This window comes from Orcinus orca, chromosome 14, assembly GCF_937001465.1.
Source record: "Orcinus orca chromosome 14, mOrcOrc1.1, whole genome shotgun sequence".
Taxonomy (NCBI): Eukaryota; Metazoa; Chordata; class Mammalia; order Artiodactyla; family Delphinidae; genus Orcinus; species Orcinus orca.
Genome location: NC_064572.1, coordinates 26,576,122 through 26,596,896, shown reverse-complemented (window position 1 = coordinate 26,596,896; position 20,775 = coordinate 26,576,122). Strand labels below are relative to the sequence as shown.

General features: G+C 40.0%; 1 protein-coding gene across 1 annotated transcript in view; it reads left to right on the top strand.

Moving 5' to 3' along the window:
• DNAJC12 (DnaJ heat shock protein family (Hsp40) member C12) overlaps nucleotides 1–20,775 on the top strand; it is a 33,707-nt gene that overhangs the window by 2,871 nt on the left and 10,061 nt on the right. Inside the window, exons 2-3 of the mRNA XM_004280827.3 lie at nucleotides 7,877–7,955; nucleotides 17,312–17,451. Of these exons, the coding sequence (XP_004280875.1) occupies nucleotides 7,877–7,955; nucleotides 17,312–17,451 (219 nt within the window). The remainder of the gene's footprint in view (nucleotides 1–7,876; nucleotides 7,956–17,311; nucleotides 17,452–20,775) is intronic.

The following is a 20,775-nucleotide window of genomic DNA, read 5'->3' as shown; positions in this document are numbered from 1 at the left end:
ATAGTAAGTTGTCGTGGTTGAGGGAGTTGTTTTGGCCTCACAGTAACACTGTACACTTGGAACTTCATAAATTCATTCTATTCTATTTTTTAAAAATCAATTAATTAATTTATTTTTGGCTGCGTTGGGTCTTCATTGCTGCGCATGGGCTCTCTCTAGTTGCTGCAGGAGGGGGCTACTCTTCCTTGTGGTGCACGAGCTTCTCATTGCAGTGGCTTCTCTTGTTGCAGAGCACGGGCTCTAGGTGTGCAGGCTTCAGTAGTTGTAGCTCGCGGGCTCTAGAGCACAGGCTCAGTAGTTGTGGTGCACGGGCTTAGTTGCTCCGTGGCATGTGGGATCTTCCAGGGCTCGAACCTGTGTTCCCTGCACTGGCAGGCGGATTCTTAACCACTGCACCACCAGGGAAGTCCCCATTCTATTCTATAATTCACATTATTTTTAAAATATTTTATTTTGAAATGATTTTTAATAGAAGTTTTTGAAGAGCAATTTTAGGTTCATAGCAAAATGGAGGGCAAGATACAGAGATTTCCCATATACCTGCCCCCTCCACTGATGCATAGATTCTCCATTATCCATATTCCCATCAGAGTTACAACTGATGAACCTACATTGACACATCATCATCACCCAAAGTCTATAGTTTACATTATGGTTCACTCTTGGGTTTGTACTTTCTGTGGGTTTGGACAAGTATATAATGACATTTATCCACCTTATCATAGTGTATCATAGAGAGTAGTTTCTCTGCTCCAAAAATCCTCTGTGCTCCATCTATATTGGAATAATTTTTGGCTTACAGAAAAGTTGCAAACATAATAGAGTTCTTGTATACACTTCACCCAGCTTCCTTAATGTTAACATCATATTTAATGGTAGTATCATTATCAAAATCAGAAAATTAACATTGGTACAATAGTATTAACTTAACCAGTGGTCATCAAGCATTTTTTGTAAAGGACCAGATAGACAGGGTCAGCACTAGGGTGAGGCAAGCAGAGTGCTTATGATGCAAAATTTAAGGAGGCACTAACTCTCAGGGTTTCTGCAAGTGCAGAGACCTGAGAGAGAGTGAGTACTTCCTTAAACCCAGGTGTCCTGCTTGTCTTTTTTTTTTTTTTTTTTTTTTGCGTGTGTGGCAAGCGGGATCTTTGTTCCCTGACCAGGGATCGAACCCATGTCCCCTGCATTGGGAACGCAGAGTCTTAACTGCTGGACCGCCACGGAAGTCCCTGTGTGTGTCCTCTTGGTGCTGACCCTGAGATAGCAAATATTTTAGATTTTGCAGGATTTATGGTCTCTGCCACAACCACTCAATTCGGCCATTATGAGAAAGTAGCTATAGATAACATGTAAATGAATGACCATGGCTGTCTTCCAATAAAACTTTATTTTAAAAACAGGTGGGTGCTTCCCTGGTGGCGCAGTGGTTGAGAGTCCGCCTGCCGATGCAGGGGATACGGGTTCGTGCCCCAGTCTGGGAACATCCTACATGCCACGGAGCCGCTAGGCCCGTGAGCCATGGCCGCTGAGCCTGCGCGTCCAGAGCCTGTGCTCCGCAACGGGAGAGGCCACAACAGTGAGAGGCCCGCGTACAGCAAAAACAAAAAAACAAAAACAAAACAAAACCCAAAAAAAACAACAAAGAAAAAACAACATGTGGTAGGCCAGACGTGGGCTGTGGGCCAGAGTTAGTCAACCCCTGACCTAAAGTATAGGGCTCCTTCCAATTTCATCAATTTTTCTACTAATGCCCTTTTTCTCTTCCAAGATCCAAGCCAGGATCCTTTATTGTACTTAGTTGTCTGGTTCCCTTATTTTCCTCCAAAATGACAATTTTTCATATCTTCCTTGTCTTTCAAGACCTGGACACTTTGAAGAGTAGTGGTGAGTTGTTTTGTAGAATGTCCCTCAATTTTGGTTTGCTTGATCTTTTCCCATGATTAGAGTGAGTTTATGTGTTTTTGGAAAGAACACCACAGAAGTGATGGTGTGCCTTTCCCAGTGCATCATTTCAGGGGTACCTGATATAATATGTCTTATTAACCTTGATCATTTGGTTAAGATGTGTCTGTCAGCTTTCTTCTGCCAGGTTTTTGCAGTGTAGGGTTATTATTTTCCCTTTTGTAATTAACAAATATATTGGTGACAGTTCTTTGAGACCACAGTGTTTCTCCTCAAACGTTCACACACTGATTTTAGCATCCTTTAGGGAATCTTGCCTATAAGAGTTACTGTTATGGTGTTTGCCTAATGGTGACTTTCTATTTTCCTCATCCGTTTACATTTATTACTTGGAATTCTTCTGTAAAGAAAAGCTACCCCTTCTCCCACATTTACTTACTTATTCAACTATTTTTGTCACTGTGGATTAATAGATAGTTATTGTATTTTATGGATTTTAACCCAGTATTACCATTGTATATTTTATGGCTCAAATCACTTCTATAGCTCATGTTAATTAATTATCATTTCATTAGAATGATGTAAGATGATCTCTCATGAAATCTATTTCAGGGATATTACTAATATTGGGCGTTTTGTGGGAAAAATCCAGTTTCAAACTGATGGATGTTAACCCACTTATTAAAATGGGTCTTGTCTTTTCTGCAACATATTCTGTAGCATATACATTTCCAGCACATGAATCAATGCATTCTTTTAATGAATAAATCACATTTTCAGAATGCTCCTATTACACTACAGTCATGTTATTTGAAGAATATCTGTCAGTCTATAATCAAGTATTCATTCAACACTTGGCATTGGTCCAGTACTAGACGTGATGGGGGGAGAACAAAACAAAAAAGTGAGACATGGTGCGAGTGTATACGGAAATTGGCATCCAGTCGAAGAATCAAAGCTCATACACAGGAAACAATTCCAGGACAAATAAGTACTGTGCTGTGTGGTACTGTTTATAAGTGCAACAGGAATTAAGGAAAGAATATCTGAGAAGACTTCAGAGAAGAGATGGGGCATGAAACGATCTTACTTGGTTAAAATTTAAATGCATGGAGGGAGAGTCAGAGGGCATTTGTGTGGCCAGGGAAAAGCTGGAGAAGATCCATTCAAGTGGGAATCAAATTAGTCCTTATTGCACATGAGTATTTCCTGGCACAGAGCAAAATACTATGCTATTAGGATATGGAAAAGATAAGTTTTTAAGTTTTAAAATTTAATTTCTAAAATTAATATATGTTCAATAAAGAAATGAGGAGTATGAAGAGAGCACAGAGAAAAATGCTTAATGTTTGGGAGTATGACATAGGCATGCCAATTATGCATACATATATGCTGTATTTATGTATTATGTAATAAGTACATGTGTATATGTATAAATATATATATATAAATATATATATATATATATTTTTTTTTTTTTTTCCCGGTACGCGGGCCTCCCACCGCCGCGGCCCCTCCCGCCGCAGAGCAACAGGCTCTGGACGCGCAGGCCCAGCGGTCATGGCTCACGGGCATAGCCGCTCTGCGGCATGTGGGATCCTCCCGGACCGGGGCACGAACCCGTGTCCCCCGCATCGGCAGGCGGACTCTCAACCACTGCGCCACCAGGGAAGCCCTATATATATATTTTTGTATGTGTTTGGAGTCAGACTGTCTGAGTTGAAATCCTGGCTTTGCCACTTAGTAGCTCTGTGACTTTGGAAAAATTACTTAACTTTCCTATGTCTTGGTTTCCTAATCTGCAAAATGGGAATAATAATAGTACCCACCTCATAGAATTGCTGTGGGAATTAAATGAGATGCTATATATAAAGTACTTAGAACAGTGCCTGGCACAGAGTAGGTCTCAATAAATCTTAGCTATTATTATCATTATCTTTATTTTACATATTCACATGTTATGTAATTCCTTTTGAGAAAACATTAAGGTTTTATACCGTACATAATACTTTGTAGCTTACCTTTTCTCATAGAATGCATTATATAAATTTCTCAGATTATTGTCTTCTACTAAAAGATGATTTTTTTAATGACTGCAAAATATCCCATCTTAAAGCTATATTACAATTAACGTTAACAAATATCCTATTACTAGGCACATAGGTTTTTGTTTAAAATGTATAACTTTTCAATTTAATTACTTAATGAATTTATTTTTGGCTGCATTGGGTCTTTGTTGCTGCGTGTGGGTTTTCTTTAGTTGCGGCAAGCGGGGGCTACTCTTTGTTGCGGTGTGCAGGATTCTCATTGCGGTGGCTTCTCTTGTTGCAGAGCATGGGTTCTAGGTGCACAGGTTTCCGTATTTGTGGCACGTGGGCTCAGTAGTTGTGGCTCGCCGGCTTTAGAGTGCAGGCTCAGTAGTTGTGGCTCACGGGCCCAGCCGCTCCGCGGCATGTGGGATCTTCCCGGACTGGGGCATGAACCCGTGTCCCCTGCATCGGCAGGCGGACTCGCAACCAATGCGCCACCAGGGAAGCCCTGTCAGGTGGATTCTTAACCACTGCATCACCAGGGAAGCCCTAAAGTGTATAACTTTTAATTCATTGAACTTTCTTATAACTAAATCCATTTCCTACCTCTGATTATCCTCTTAGCCAAATTCCTAGAATTGAAATTGAACTAAAGAGTATGAAAAAAATTACAGGATTAAAAAAATTTTTTTTAATTTATTTTCTTGGCCGTGCTACCTGTCTTGTGGGATCTTAGTTCCCCGACCAGGCATCGAACCTGGGCCCTTGGCAGTGAAAGCGTGGAGTCCTAACCACTGGACCGCCAGGGAATTCCCAAGGATTTTTATATATGTGTATATCCCAATTGATTTCCAGAAAATGTGAACCATTTACGTCCTCACCAGGAAAGCATGAGAGAGTTCATTTCTTTGCACCCTCAGTGACACTGGTCATGATCATCCCGTGGATGTTTTATTTAATTATGTGTAAAGTTGAACCTTTTTTGTATGTTTATTGGCCAATAGGGTAGGCAGCTTTCCAGACCATTGGACATTGGGTCTGGAAGGCAAGATTCAGTGGACCTTGACATGGAGAGCCTCACTTGTCCATGGGCCACACTTGGGGTGGTGATGCCAGAAGATAAATAGAACATGCCCAAGACAAACTAAGCCTCTTTACTGGTTAGTTTACCCAGAACCAGCCGTACATAGGAGATTTGTAATAAACTTTGTGACAATAAAACTATGAAAAGTAATGAAAGACAGATATGGATTATTCTTAATTTTTAAAGATGGGATAGGAATTAAAAAATAAAACAAAACCCCCAAACTTTCTACCTTTGATAGATAGGTATAATTTTATCCATTTGTATTATTAAATCCCCCCAAAATATATACATAAATATGTATATAAGTGTGTAAAAATGTGTCTTGAAGGATTCTGTTATCTTAGGGGAAAAGGAGTAAAGGTTTTTTTAAAAAAATTCTGTATTGATAGAAATTTTTTCAAACAGAGTTCGTGAGTATTCATAAATTACTTGTTAATTAAAAATGCTTACTACTAGGGCTTCCCTGGTGGCACAGTGGTTGACAGTCCGCCTGCCGATGCAGGGACACGGGGTCGTGCCCCGGTCCGGGAAGATCCCACATGCCGCGGAGCAGCTGGGCCCGTGAGCCATGGCCGCTGGGCCTGCGCGTCCGGAGCCTGTGCTCCGCAACAGGAGAGGCCACGACAGTGAGAGGTCCGCGTACCGCAAAAAAAAAAAAAAAAAAAAAGCTTACTACTAGATTCTTTAAAATTTTTAAAATTTAAAAACAAGCCCCAATCTCAATTTTCTTCATTCTATTAGCAGGTTATGGTGACTAAGGGGTAAAGGGAGCACCCAGGAAGAGGGAACATAATTAATTACAGTTCTTACTAGGAAATATATCTCTTCCTGTTATTCCAAGTGTTTCCCAGTACATGCTTAACATGGAAAAGAGTAGAGATATCAGTCTGGGCTTTAAACATATGCATATCTAATACAGCCTGTCTTTGATTGTAAAAGTGAAGATTTTTTTATGAGAATTGATTAAGGATGACATGGAGCTGATAAAAATGTTTTTCCCATGAATCTTCTGACAATACTGAGCTGAACTGCTTGATAATTCATTTCTCAAACAAGAGGCAATTTGCTTTCATTAATTCATGTATAGTAAATATAGTACTTGATAATAGGTCCCTAAGTCTGAAGAATTCGGCCACATAAAACAGTGGTTACGATTATTAGATTTAAATTCCATCTGCTTAGTTAACGAAAAACTCAGCTTCTATAGTAATAAGCTAAATGAGTTCAAGTTACTTAACCACTGACATTTAATAATAGCTACTATTATTGAGTTCTTACTGTGATTGGGCTTTGTGTTAAGTGCTCAACTTATTCATGAAACGTAAAGATGAGGGAACCTAGGCACATAGAAATTACACAACTTGCCTAAAATCTCAGGGCAGAACTGGGATTTAAAACAAAGTAATCAGAATCCAAGAGCCACATAACCACTGTTGTATCCTGCTGTTGACATTGCAATTATAATTAATGAAGCCAAGTCTTGATAATTCATGATAATAAGGATTAGATGGGTGAGTGAAATCAAATAAAATCATAAATGGCCCTCAAATCTCATTTTAGTTTGGGTTGAAGTTTCTGTTTTCCCAATCAAAATCTCTAACCAAACTGTTTATTGGTAACAAAATTATCAGGTTTATCCTTTTTTTAAAAATTGTGAAAAATTTTTCCTTCCAATTTTATTGAGATATAATTGACATATAGCACTGTATAAGTTTGAAGTGTACAGCATAGTATTTGACTTACATACATCATGAAATGATTACCACAGTAAGTTTATTGAACATCCATCATCTACATAAATATGAAATTAAAGAAACAGAAATTTTTTTCCTTCTGATGAGAACTCTTAGGATTTACTTTCTTAACACCCTTCATATATAACATACAGTAGTGTTAATTATATTTATCATGTTCTACATTGCATCTCTAGTACTTATTTTATAACTGGAAGTTTGTACCTTTTGACTACATTTATCTAACCTCCTAATTCCCAACTGTGAAATTCTTAATAAAAAAGAAAAGGGCCAAAAGGCAGACAGAAAGAACTTTATAATGGGTAATTTATAAACTGGATAGTCTTTTTTTTAATTGATTTTTAAAAATTTAATTAAATTTAATTTTTTTGGCCACACCACATGGCATGCAGGATCTTAGTTCCCCGACCAGGGATTGAACCCATGCCCCCTGCAAAGGAAATTCAGAGTCTTAATCACTGGAATGCCAAGGAAGTCCCTGGATAGTCATCTTGAATAATGGTTGGTGGCTAAGCATCCTTAGAAGAACTCGGATGTGTAAACTCACCTTTCATATATTCTTAGGATAAACCTATCTGACCATTTTTGACATTTGAACTCATAGATGTCTTGGGCCATCATCTAAATACAGTAGCAAGTTAAATTGTCATCACAGACTACTATTTGAATAGGAACTTTTACTGGATACTTTCTGAATTTTGTTATTGAGAAAATAATTTCTTAAGAGTAAAAAGTCAAAATACAAATATAGGGATCAAAATAAAAAGTTGGGTGATCATGGCTTTTTTGGGAAAAACTGACACCCAACTTCTTCCTTCATTCCATTCAAATTGGATTCCTTATTTTATTTTATTTATTTATTTATTTATTTAGCGGGACGCGGGCCTCTCACTGTTGTGGCTTCTCCCGTTGCGGAGCACAGGCTTCGGAAGCGCAGGCTCAGCGGCCATGGCTCACGGGCCCAGCCGCTCCGCGGCATGTGGGATCTTCCCGGACCAGGGCACGAACCCGTGTCCCCTGCATCGGCAGGTGGACTCTCAACCACTGCGCCACCAGGGGAGCCCTAGATTCCTTATTTTAAACATTGATTTTTCTTTTAGGCTGAACAAATCCTGGCAGAATTTAAGGTCAGGGCCCTGGAATGTCACCCTGACAAGCATCCTGAAAACTCCAAAGCTGGTAAGTATTTAATAATGGCTGTTTCTCATGAAAATGTAGAGCATAGAGATCTACAATGGCTTTAATAGTAACTTCATTTTCTTTTATCTATTTACACTCAAAATTATTCTTTCATTCAATGCCAAAGAATATTTTTGCACTATCAGATGGAAGGTGAGGAGGGAATTGGGTAAGGTCTATCTTTCTAACAGTAGTCATTTGATATTCATTTATCTTTCTGCTATAATGTTCTGCTTCATGGTTTCAAATCTGTCCAGTTTATGCTTTATTTCACCAGTTCTCAAATGTTAACATGACTTAAATATGTTTGTAACCAGGTGGCTGTCTTGATGAGAACCTTGCTGTGTTTTCTTCATTTTGAAGACCTGAATAGGTCCATATATATTATATAATAATATATTCGCACATTTGTTTTTTCTTTATATTTTACATTTCATGATCATAAATTTATGCATAAATGCTTTTGTGGATCTCAGCTTGAAAAAATACAAGCAAACCAATAATCCTTCCTTAACCTGTTGCCCTCCTGCTCCTTCCCTATCTCTTGCCTTCCCTTTAGAGCCAAACTTCCTGAAAAAGAAGTCCACAGTTGGTATCTCTACTTCCCTTTTGCCCTTTTCAATTTATCCCAGTCTTCCTCCTCACCTTTCTAGGAAACAGTTCTTGTAATAGTCACTAAGGACTTCCTGGCTGCCAAATTCAATGGCCCACATTGTAGTCCCTACCTTCCCTGAGCTTGCATCAGAATTTGGCACTATTGACCATGATCACCTTCTTTTTTTTTTTTTTTTTTTTTGCGGTACGCAGGCCTCTCACTGTTGTGGCCTCTCCCGTTGCGGAGCACAGGCTCCGGACGCGCAGGCTCAGCGGCCATGGCTCACAGGCCCAGCCGCTCCACGGCATGTGGGATCTTCCCGGACCAGGGCACGACCCCGTGTCCCCTGCATCGGCAGGCGGACTCCCAACCACTGAGCCACTAGGGAAGCCCCATGCTCACCTTCCTGACACTCCTTTTTCTTAGCTATCAGGATACGTACGCCCTTATGCTTTTCCTCCTACTTCTTGGGCTGCTCTTTCTGTCTCCTTTGTGACTTCCTTCCCTTCTGTCCTAAGGTTCCCTTCTAAACTCTCTTCTGGGTTTACTCCCCATTTTTTCTCTGGAGTTTTGTCCAAGTCTGTGGTTTCAATCATCAGCTATTTGTTGATGGCTCTCCAATCTATCCTTAACTCAGTTCTCATTCCTCAGTTTCAGACTGTAGCTTCACCTGCTTCTTGGAAATCTCCTTTTGGAGACAATTCAAAGTCACTCTGTGAAAAACTGGACTTGTTATTCATCCTCCTCTCACCTCTTAAAATCATGCTCATTTTTCTATGTTTCCCCATCTCAATAAATGGCACCACCATTCATTCAGTTGGTCAGGCAAAAACCTGTCTCCTTCCTCTGCCTCACATCTACATCTGATTGACTACCAAATGCTGGTGATTTGCCTTCCGCATCTCTCTCCTGTAGGTCCTCTTCCCTCCATCCTCAGAGCCACTGCGGTAGGTAAGCCACTATCATTTCATGCCTGAATCCTTACAGGACTCTAATTGCTTCACACTGCAAATAGTGGTCTTTCTTTCTAGTTATGGAAAGAAATGAAAGATTTAACATGTATAAAACAGTACAAAGAATACTATAACAAATGCCCGTGTGTGTATCACACAGCTTAAAACTTTACCAGTGCAGTTGAAATCTCTTGTGTTTTCCTACCCTGATTTTACCCTCAGGGTAGGTAATACTATCTTAAATTTGATGACTGTGTTTACTATATGTGTATACTATAGGTATGTGTATAGTATGTGTATACATGTGATTTTTCTATAAGGAAAATATTATGATTAAGACCTGTCTATAACTCCATATTTCACAAATGGTAAGACCCAACCCCTCTTCAATAAAAAAATTTTTTACCTTATCGTAAATCTCTTAATTAATTTTCTATAGAAATCACTGATCCCTTTGATTTGTATAAACAAGTCATTTTCCAATGTATGAAGTCATCTTTTGTTAGATACTTAACCATTATTTCTGCTCATTTGACCCTCCTCCTTTTTCTTGGCCACGACACATGGCTTTCAGGATCTTAGTTCCCTGACCAGGGATTGAAGCCAGGCCCCCTGCAGTGGAAGCATGGAATCCTAATCACTGGGCCACCAGGGAAGTCCCTCCCCTTTTTCATTAAGGCAATGTGAACAAATCATAAGTGTAAACCTGATAAATTTTTGTCCACATATAACCAGTTTAACCACTGCCCAGATGAAGATGTAGAACATTTCCACCACCCCAGGGAAAGTCCCTTTTCATATCCTGTTCAATGTCAGCACCCTCTCCCATTTTCGGATCTTATCATCATTGATTAGTTTTGCCTAGTTTTGAATTTCATGTAAATGGAATCATACAGTATGTATTCTTTTGCATGTAGCTTCTTTCGCTTTACCTTACGTCTGTGATATTTGCCCGTATTGTACGTGTAGCGATAGCTCATTCTTTGCCATTGCTGGGCCTTTAGGTACAAGCTCCTTCATGTTGTGCTCCCCCCACTTATCTCTATCCTCATTTTCTCTCCACCACCATGCTTACAACCCCATGTTTCAGCCACTCACAACTACCTTGGTTCCTTGATGTGCCCTGCTCTCCACTCTTTAGACCTTTATGTCTATTGCTTTCTCTGCCTGGAACATCCCCGAGGCCTGCCCACCTCCCTGCCCTGCTTTTGATTGGTTGGGTCATGCTCCTGATTCAGGTCTCAGCCTAGCCATCACTTCCTCTGGGATTTATGTGTGCCCCAGCTACCCAGAGCACCCTGCGTATACGTCAGGTGGCCAACTGTGTATCATATTGTCCTCTTGTTGACAATTTGCTTATTAGTCGTACTGGAAGCTCAGTGAGCCTGGCTTCCTGCTTATCTCCTTCAAAGTGGTATGCCTTGCACCTAGCACAGCACCTGCAGTGGAGGACAGCTGCTTTGTGCACATAATTTCTTGAATGAGTGAAAGAATGAACTTGTGAACATTTCTGTAGGAGACATATGAATTACCTCTCTAAACTAGAGTTAATATTAAGATAGATGTCCTAGCATAAAAGTATAAAAATTTGATAAACACTTAAAAAACCCACCACCACAGATTATTCTTTAACTGGGTTCCTCTCCAGTAAAGCATGGCTTTGAGTTGTTTTTCTGTCCCCAGCAAACAATTTCTATTCAGGGTGCATGATGAATCATTGTGCAATCATTGCCATTCTAGTTGCCATAGTGTTGGGAGTTTTCATGTACGGGCTACCACAAGGCTTCTTGTTCAGAGAAACACTGGACTGTGTAAATATTGTTTAAAATGAAAAGGTACACAGACATCAATATCTTCCCTTGTAAGGCTTGCAGTAGATAGATGATTCAACCTTTGGGTAGAAATTGCTTTGAAATCTGTTTAAGCATCCATTTCCTTAATTTGGATTAATATGGCTTTCTGAACGTTTAAGTGGTTCTTTACACACTTGGAGAAGGGTTAAGTTTACTGATAAAAATATTTTAAAATGTGAAACAAAAATTCACCCTGATGCTGATTTTAGCTTGACTGAAATCCAGAATATATTGGACAGATTTTGAAACATATTTCATTAAGGTGAAAGGCTAAGCCTTTAGAACAACTGCAGGTAGAAGAAATTAAACTTGTATATACACTTTTTTGGTTTGCTAAATGTAGTCTCAACCGCTGCCACTGAAATGACTGATTTGGTAGCATGACGGAGTAGTAGATATGAACACAGGTTTGTCTGTCTGGATTGCTCCTAGCTCCCACTTATGAGCTAGTTGATTTTGGGCAACCTCTTTGAGCCTCAACATACTTCTAGGTAGAATGGGTAGACTAATAGCATATTATTACTTCATGTGTTTGCTGTGAGGATTAAATGATGTATCTTGCATGTAGGAAGAACTCAATGAATGTTGGCAATTATGAGTCAGTGGACTTTCTTTCCTTGTTTTTATGCAGCATTCCAAGATAAAAATTTAACAAAATGGGATAGTTTTCTCTTTGTAAGTAAACATTAGATCGTTCTCACTCTCATTAAAAAAAAATCTAAATCTAAGGCTTTTAGAGATCTTTGCTCTGCAGTTGTGGGTGATGTAGGCAGGACTGGTTGTGCTATAGAAATTGTGTCACTGAGATCAAAAGCCTCTGGCTGGTACTCATGCCAGTCCTATGTGCACATAACAGTAATGGTTTCAGGCCAATGCTTTATTAACTTCTCTTTGAGCCTGAAGAAAGGGATTTCAAACTAAATTAAGGACCCGTGAAATGGTATTTTTGTTATTGATTTGCAGGCTTCAAAGACATTTGAATATTTGAAGAAGGGGAACTCTTTGTCTCTTACTCACTGAAATATTTCGATGTTTCAATGTTTTCGTACTTTAAAATCTCTTTATTGCTTTTTCCCCCTTGGAATAAAAATAACATACAGTGTTAAATAATGTTGAAAGTGAAAGTCTGCTCTTATCTCTTTTTGCTAGAGAACCACTATTAACAGTTGGTGTATTTTCCTCCAGATTGTTTTCAAAGCATGTCCTGATATCATATTATTATTATTATTTCTCAAGTAATTGTAAGTGGTCTACATTTAAATTGTGGCTATAATAATAATAATACAAATTATACTATGAAATATGAATTAAAAGAACCTCGTATTTTCAAAGTAGACCTAGGAGTTAAATCAGAATGTCTCTTAAAGGTTCCATCATCATTTGCTTGTATAAGCTTATAAAATGAGATCTCTCTTCCCAGAACTGGTATATGTTTATCTTGTATGATTCATTTGATTAGTGGATATATTAAAGGACAAATATAAATCCAAACTCACTTTTATTAAATGTGGTGAAGGATATGGAACAAGGAAAAGGCCACCTAACAGGAAAGGTAAGGTCTCTTTTGCTTTCTGCTTATCAACTGCTGTTGAGGGATTGATATTAGAATAATTTTTTCATTCCGGAAACTCTGGAAAATGAGGCCAACAATAATGTGCAAACAGAAGGTAAATCATAGATAAAAATGTAAACCTTTACAGCCTCTGCTCTAGTAGTAACTGGCATGTGCATCCATGGTGATAATTTAATGAGCTTTTTATCCCGTTGGAAAAAGTGACACGTCATTTATACATCGGGACATTTACACTGTCGTCAGCAACAGGAAGGATTTTACTCACTGGAGCTAGCAGCTATTGCAAGATGTTTTTTATGTGTTTGTTTTCCTCAGCTTTTTTTTTTTTTTTTTTTGCGGTACGCAGGCCTCTCACTGCTGTGGCCTCTCCCGTTGCGGAGCACAGGCTCCGGACGCGCAGGCTCAGTGGCCATGGCTCACAGGCCCAGACGCTCCGCGGCATGTGGGATCTTCCCGGACCGGGGCATGAACCCGCGACCCCTGAATCGGCAGGTGGACTGTCAACCACTGCGCCATCAGGGAAGCCCCTTCCTTAGCTTTTAATAACCCCATCTTTAGGGTCTTCCCTTTAATCTATTAATTGCTACTACCTCCAGCAGTGATATTAAATATTCAATGACCTATTACGTACCTGTGCTGCCCAGCTTTGGACAGGGTCCTGGAGGTGCCCTGCCATGGTTGGCAGTACCTCTGGCTGCTGGAGGAACACTTGAAGTGGTGGTGTTTGGGGGATTAAAGCTCAGGAATAGCAGCTCTGTACCAACTGAGGTACAGAAGTATTTCAGTAGTTTCACAATTGGTATGGTGGTACCATCAGTATTGACTGTACATTTGCCCTAACGTCTTCTGTACCAGAGGATATTGACTACTTCCCGTGAGGTATTTTTAAGCACCATCAGGATAATTTTAATTATTTTTCCCAGTTATACTATTAAAACGTGCCTAATTCACAAAATGTTTTAAGGGCATGTGTCATTTCTTTGGTGCTTAGAGCTCAGGGAATAGCATTATATGAATATCTTTATATTCACATCCAAATTGGAAGCATTCACTCATTCATTCATTGAACAAATACTTTTTGAGCACCTACGACACTGCTCTAGTACAAGGGATGCAGCAGAAACAAAACAAAGTCTCTGCCTTCATGGGGTTTGTATTCTCATGGAGGAGATAGATCATAAACAAATAACTATATATAATGTCAGGGGGTACTATGAAGAAAAGTAAAGCAGGGCAACGGAGATAAAGGAATGGGGCTGATGGAGTGGGCAGTTATTTTATGTAGCATGGTCAGAGAAAACTCCATCGACAAGACAACATCTGACCTGACATCTGGAGGAAGTAAGTCATGTGAGTGCTTGGGGTGAAAGCCTTCTCGGTAGAAAGGTCAGCAAGTGCCAAGTCCTGGGGCTGGAGTGTGTCTGGTGTACTCAAGGAACATCAGGGAACCTACTATGGCTGTAGCAAGGGAGATGGGAAAAATAGGAGAAATAGGAGGGGACTTTCCTGGTGGTCCAGTGGTTAAGAATCTGCCTTCCAATGCAGGGCACGTGGGTTAGATCCCTGGTTGGGGAACTAAGATCCCACATGCTGTGGGGCAACTAAGCCCACGTGCCACAACCACTGAGCCCGTGCACCACAACTAGAGAGCCTGAGTGCCACAACTACTGAGCCCATGTCCCACAACTAGAGAGAAGCCTCAGCACTGCAATGAAGAGCCCGTGTGCTGCAATGAAAGATCCCGCATGCCTCAACTAAGACCTGACACAGCCAAAAATAAATAAATAAATAAATATTAAAAAACTGAGGTCAGAGAAGGAAGAGAGGGGCAGAGGGCAGGCAGAGCATGTCAGACCTAGTAGCCACGGTAAGAATTTTCAATTTAATTCTAAGAGAAATTAAAAGTCAAAATGGAAGTAACTTTGAGCAGAGGAGTGACATTATGTGACTTTTTTTTTTCTTTTTTGGGCTGTGAGGCTTGTGGGATCAGCTTGTGGGATCTTAGTTCCCCGACTAGGGATTGAACCCGCACCCCCTGCAGTGAAAGTAGAGTCCTAACCACTGGACTGCCAGAGAATTCCCTATGTGACTTATTTTTAAAAAGATCACTCTGACTGCTGTGTAGAACACAGACTGAGGCAAAGGCAGGGAGATCAGTTGAGAAGCTAGTATAATAATCCAGCCAAGAGAGGATGGTGGCTTGGACCAGAGTGATGGCAGTGGAGGCGGGGACAAGAGGTCAGGTCTTGGCTACATTTGAAAGTAGAGCCAACAGGATTTGCTAATGAATTAGAAATGAAATGTAAGAGAAAGAGAAGAGTCAAGGATGACTCCCAGTGTTTAGAAAACTAGTACAGTATGTCCTGACTCCCCATGCAGAACCAGTCTTGCTTCTATATTTCTCTTTATCACACTGTATTGAAATGATTTGCTTATATGTCTGCTTCCTTACTAGACTCTGAGTTTCTCAAGGGTACAACCTGGATCTTAGTGATGAACAAGGAAGATTTTTATTATCCCTGGAGATTAAGGAGAAAGTGGAGATTAGAGGGTCATATGTATTGCAGGAAAATGGAAGGGGCAGGAAGGTAGTCAAGTGTAGCCTTCCTAGCTGGGGAGCCTGGCAGGCTTGGGTTTGAATTGTGGCTCCATCACTTGTAGCTTAGGGACTTGGGGCAAGTTATATGAACCTCCTTCAGCCTTAGACTATGTAAAATGTGAATAATACTAATAATATCCACCTCATAAAGTTGTTGTGAACACAAAAGAAACTCTATATTCATTAGCAATCACTTCCCATTTCCCCCTGCCCAGCCCCTGGCAATCACGAATCTAATTACTGTATAGATTTGTCTATTCTGACTATTTCATATAAATGGCATCACACAGCAAGTGGCCTTTTGTGACTATCTTATCTTCTTTCATTTAGCATAATGTTTTCAAGGTTCATCCATGTTGTAGCATATACCACATTTTGTTTATCCACCTGTTGGTTGACAGACATTTGAGTTGTTTCCACTTTTTAGCTAGTATGAATAAAGCTGCTATGGGCATTCATATACAAGTTTTTATATGTGTGGACATATGTTTTCAGTTCTCTTGAGTATATATTTAGGGTTGAAATTCTTGGGTCAAATGGTAATTCTATGTTTAACATTTTGAGGAACTACCAAACTGTAGTTCAAAGCAGGAACATTGTTTTACAATCCCACCTGTATGAGGCTTCCAATTTCTCCACATCCTCACCGACACTTGTTATTATCTTTTTTTTTTTTTTCATGCGGTACGCGGGCCTCTCACTGTTGTGGCTTCTCCCGTTGCGGAGCACAGGCTCCGGACGCGCAGGCTCAGAGGCCATGGCTCACGGGCCCAGCCGCTCCACGGCACATGGGATCTTCCCAGACCGAGGCACGAACCCGTGTCCCCTGCATCGGCAGGCAGACTCTCAACCACTGCGCCACCAGGGAAGCCCGTATTTTATTTTTTTGATGCTATTGTAAATGGAATTGTTTCCTTAATTTCATTTTCAGATTGTTCATTGCTAATGTATAGAAACACAATTGAGTTTTGTATATTGGTCTTGTATCCTGCTCTACAGAAAGTTTTAACTTCACTGAGGAGCAGAAGACATATTGGAAGTGTTTCCAACAGGTCTTCAAAAGTTTCTATTATATGCCATCTGGTCAAATAGATCAGTGACAAAGCTACCATTTATCAACCACCTACCATGTTATTTCCTGTGTTTAAAACCTCCCAGGAGCTTCCCATTGCTCTTACAAGAAAAAACAGACCAGAATCCTTAGCATAACCTCTAAGGTCCTGGGTGACCGGGCCCTTGTCTACTCTACAGGCCCACCCCTCATTGTTCTTCCCCTGACCCGTGTCTTCCTGCCAAACTGGCATCCTCTACTTCCTCTAAATAAACATGCTTTTTTTTTTTTTTGCCTTAGAGTCTTCATTTACACTGTTCCTCTAGCCTGCTCATTACCCTCTATCACACTACCACTAGAAAAGGTAGTTTTCTTCCTAGTAGACAAGATTGTAATTTTCCCAATGTTTATAAACGTCTGTCCTGTGAGGTAGATTATGTCTATTGTTCACATCTGTGTCATCAGCACCTGGGAGAGCACCTGGCACATCACTGGAGCTCAGTAAAGGGAAGTGGATAAACAGTGAGCCAGGTACATTATGTACAAAATCTCACTTGTCCTTATGATGCACTTTACAAATGAGGAAACTAAAGCTTGATGAAGTGAACTGGCCCAAGGTTACACAGCTGGTAAATAACAGAGACATATTTCAGTGAGATCAGTTAGATTGTATGGGAGTTTAAAAATAACTCCTCCGGGAAAGTAGTGCTCATTTTAAAATTTGTTTTCTAGTGGAGACTTTTCAGAAACTGCAGAAGGCAAAGGAGATTTTGACTAATGGAGCAAGTCGAGCCCGCTATGACCACTGGAGAAGGAGCCAGATATCGATGCCATTCCAGCAGTGGGAAGCTTTGAGTGACTCGGTGAAAACGGTAGGTTTCTCTCTGGGATTAACTGAATTTATGAAGCTCAGGCTGCCCCTGGATTAGACTCACATAGTAGCTTAAAGAGTCAGCAGACAAGAGGAGAGAGAAGACCAAGAGGCTGGTAGTATCTAGATATAACACAGTGTCCACAAAATCCTGTGAAGGGAAAGTCAGTACATCAGGGCCAGAAGAGCCTCTGACTACATTTGTCAGTCTCTTTGGCTGTTTGATTCAGTATATGTATATGCTCCCCGTTATCATTTACTGTTTTATACATTCTGATAACTGCGCTTCTCAAGTTGCTCATATAATACTGCCGAACCTTGAACCATTGCAAATTCATATTCTCCATCTTTTTAGTTCATATGAGCCTGTTCTCTTCTCAAGGCTTAATAAATTCAATAAAAAATAGGACCTGGGCTTCCCTGCTGGTGCAGTGGTTGGGAGTCCGCCTGCCGATGCAGGGGACACAGGTTCGTGCCCCGGTCCGGGAAGATCCTACATGCCGTGGAGCGGCTGGGCCCGTGAGCCATGGCCGCTGAGCCTGCGCTCCGCAACAGGAGAGGCCCCGACAGTGAGAGGCCCGCGTACCGAAAAAAAAAAAAAAAAAGGACCTAATTAATCAAAGAAATCTGTAAATTATTTGTAAATTATTCCCATTATTAATTCTGTTGAAAGAATTGTTGGATAGATGCAGAGAGACTTTTTAAACCATTGTGTTATTTTCCTTCATGGCATTAGAAAAGCTAAATACAAAATAATCTCTGTAATTACTGTGTTATGTATTTATTTTGTTCTTCCATGGACCTTTGTAGAGAAAATATAATTTTAAAGGTTTTTATATTCTTTTGTGTGTGTGTGTGTGGTACGCGGGCCTCTCAGTGTCGTGGCCTCTCCTACTGCGGAGCACAGACTCCGAACGCGCAGGCTCAGCAGCCATGGCGCACGGGCCTAGCCGCTCCGCAGCATGTGGGATCTTCCCGGACCGGGGCACGAACCCGCGCCCCCTGCATCGGAAGGCGGACTCTCAACCTCTGCGCCACCAGGGAAGCCCAGTTTTTACATTCTTAGACATGATTTATTTTCTGGCTTTTTTTTTACAGGGACATTTTTCAATAACATGAGACATAGAATGCATAAGTTACCTTATAAGGAAGTCTTAAGGGACATATTAGAATTAGTGTATAAAGTGATTCACATCTCTTGAATTATAGCTCTTCAAGGTTACATTTAGATTCCTTCTGGATAGTTTTTATTTTAAGGAGACTTGAGCAAATTGTTTTGTCACTGATAAAAAACCTGCAACAATGAGGGAGGGTCTTTGAAGTAATGGAGAAGAACAATGAAAAACTCTCAAGGAATGTAGTTAAAGCCACTCTACATAACATGTAAACTGTTTTCTTAATCTCATTTTGGAATGCAGTGTATATTCAAATGGTTTAAGGTGGGTTAAGTATTTATGAAGGACTAACCATAAGATGGTTGAATATATACACAAAATAACTAGAGAGAATCTCTAAAAAAATAGTGACAGCTTCACATACACAAAAATAAGATTTTTTTCTTTTACATTGTGTATATCCAAAATTCCTTGTTAACACTGACTAAATAAACATTGTTCTGCCACCTCTACATAACTATTTCTAGTCTCTTGAGTGCTACACACTGTAACTGCTACTGAATTAGTGACCCTTGTTATTTTAATGCCTTTTGATTTATAGTTCATTTTGCTTGATGATCCACTGAACTCTATTACTTAACTTTAACTGCTAATATCAAGTTAGCTGAGGATTTTTCAAAAACTCTTCTCCAAGCCCCTGCTCTAATTTATATTGCAGACGTCTTTCCATTAAACACTTATGTCCTGTCTCCAAACACATCGTTTCTGCTTAGAATTTAGCTTAACTATGAACTCTCTGAGGTCTTACAATAATTACATATCAGATCTTACTGGCTGCATCATTAGTCTTGTCAGCAAACTTGAAATATTATGCTGGGCTAGCATTTGGTTCAGGATTTATTTTTATTAGTGGTACAAAAATGATGAGATGCATATCCTCCTATTTTAAATCAGCAGTGATATTTTTCCTTGCACAGTCTTCTTTGGGCTCAACCTTGTCGTTTCTGACTTACTTTTGTTCTATTCCTCAGTGAACTTTGAAACCCCTATACCAAATTTCATGTGTTTTGTACCTCATTCGATAGATTTTCTGAAACTTCCTTTCATTCCTTTCTGTTCTAATCCTCACAGTGACTTCTGCATGTGAAAACCTCACCTCTCTCTACAACATTTTAGTTGTTTTTTTGTGTGTGTGCATTTCATTTGTCCATCCTTTCACACTCACTACTCTAGAGAAATTAATAACAATTGCCATACCTAGTATTGCTCATCACCTATTAGATCACCATCTTTTTGTAGATAAACATCACCATTAGGGTGTTTGGATTAGGTATATTACATAGGTCATTCTGACAATAAAATGGTTATAATTTAGGATTATAGGTGAAATTTTAGGTGACGTTTATCTAAAACACATCTGCACGTTCTCTTGCCCTAAAAGTGCAGGACAAATCACAATGTACTTTTGCAGCGTCACACAGGTTCATAATACAGGAATCTCCTTGGGAGAATTCCTCAAATGAACCATAGCTTCAGGGTGGACACATTTCTATCATCCAAGAGTGATGAAACTCTAACTGGTATTTTTTTTTCCTCACACCAAGTCCCTGTCACTTCACTAGCTATTAAGTTTTCTTTTCCATTTTAGAAGTTCCTCCTGATAGTCTAATTGTAAAAATATTTTAAGAATTCATTCAGGTCAGTGAATATGCTGGAAATTTAAGTCTAGATATGTGATGTTGGTTTAAAAAAAGGGACTATGAAGTGAGGACTTCAGTAACTGTGGCCTTTGGGATCTTGGAATAACTTGAAAACAGAGACACCTTTCCAGCTCAAAGAATCTCAGAGAAATCATCGTTGTCTTGCTAAATGGTTTTACCCCAAGGGATCCAGGGTATGAATGGCTCTCCCTCTTGCTCCAAAATATATGGCTTTAGGATGGTTGTGGGAAAATGGTTGCAGTCAAAATAAAATTCTGAGAAAAAATTCTCATAAGTTGTTAAAAATGTCCCATGCTGTACCAATTGCTACAAATGCTTTCAAAGTGTTTACTATAGGTCAGTCATTAACCCTCACCACCCATCTACGGCAGACTGTAGGCACTTTTATTCCAAAAGAAAAGTACTGAGGCAAGAGTTGAGGGCTTCCCTGGTGGTGCTGTGGTTGAGAGTCCGCCTGCTGATGCAGGGTACACGGGTTCGTGCTCCGGT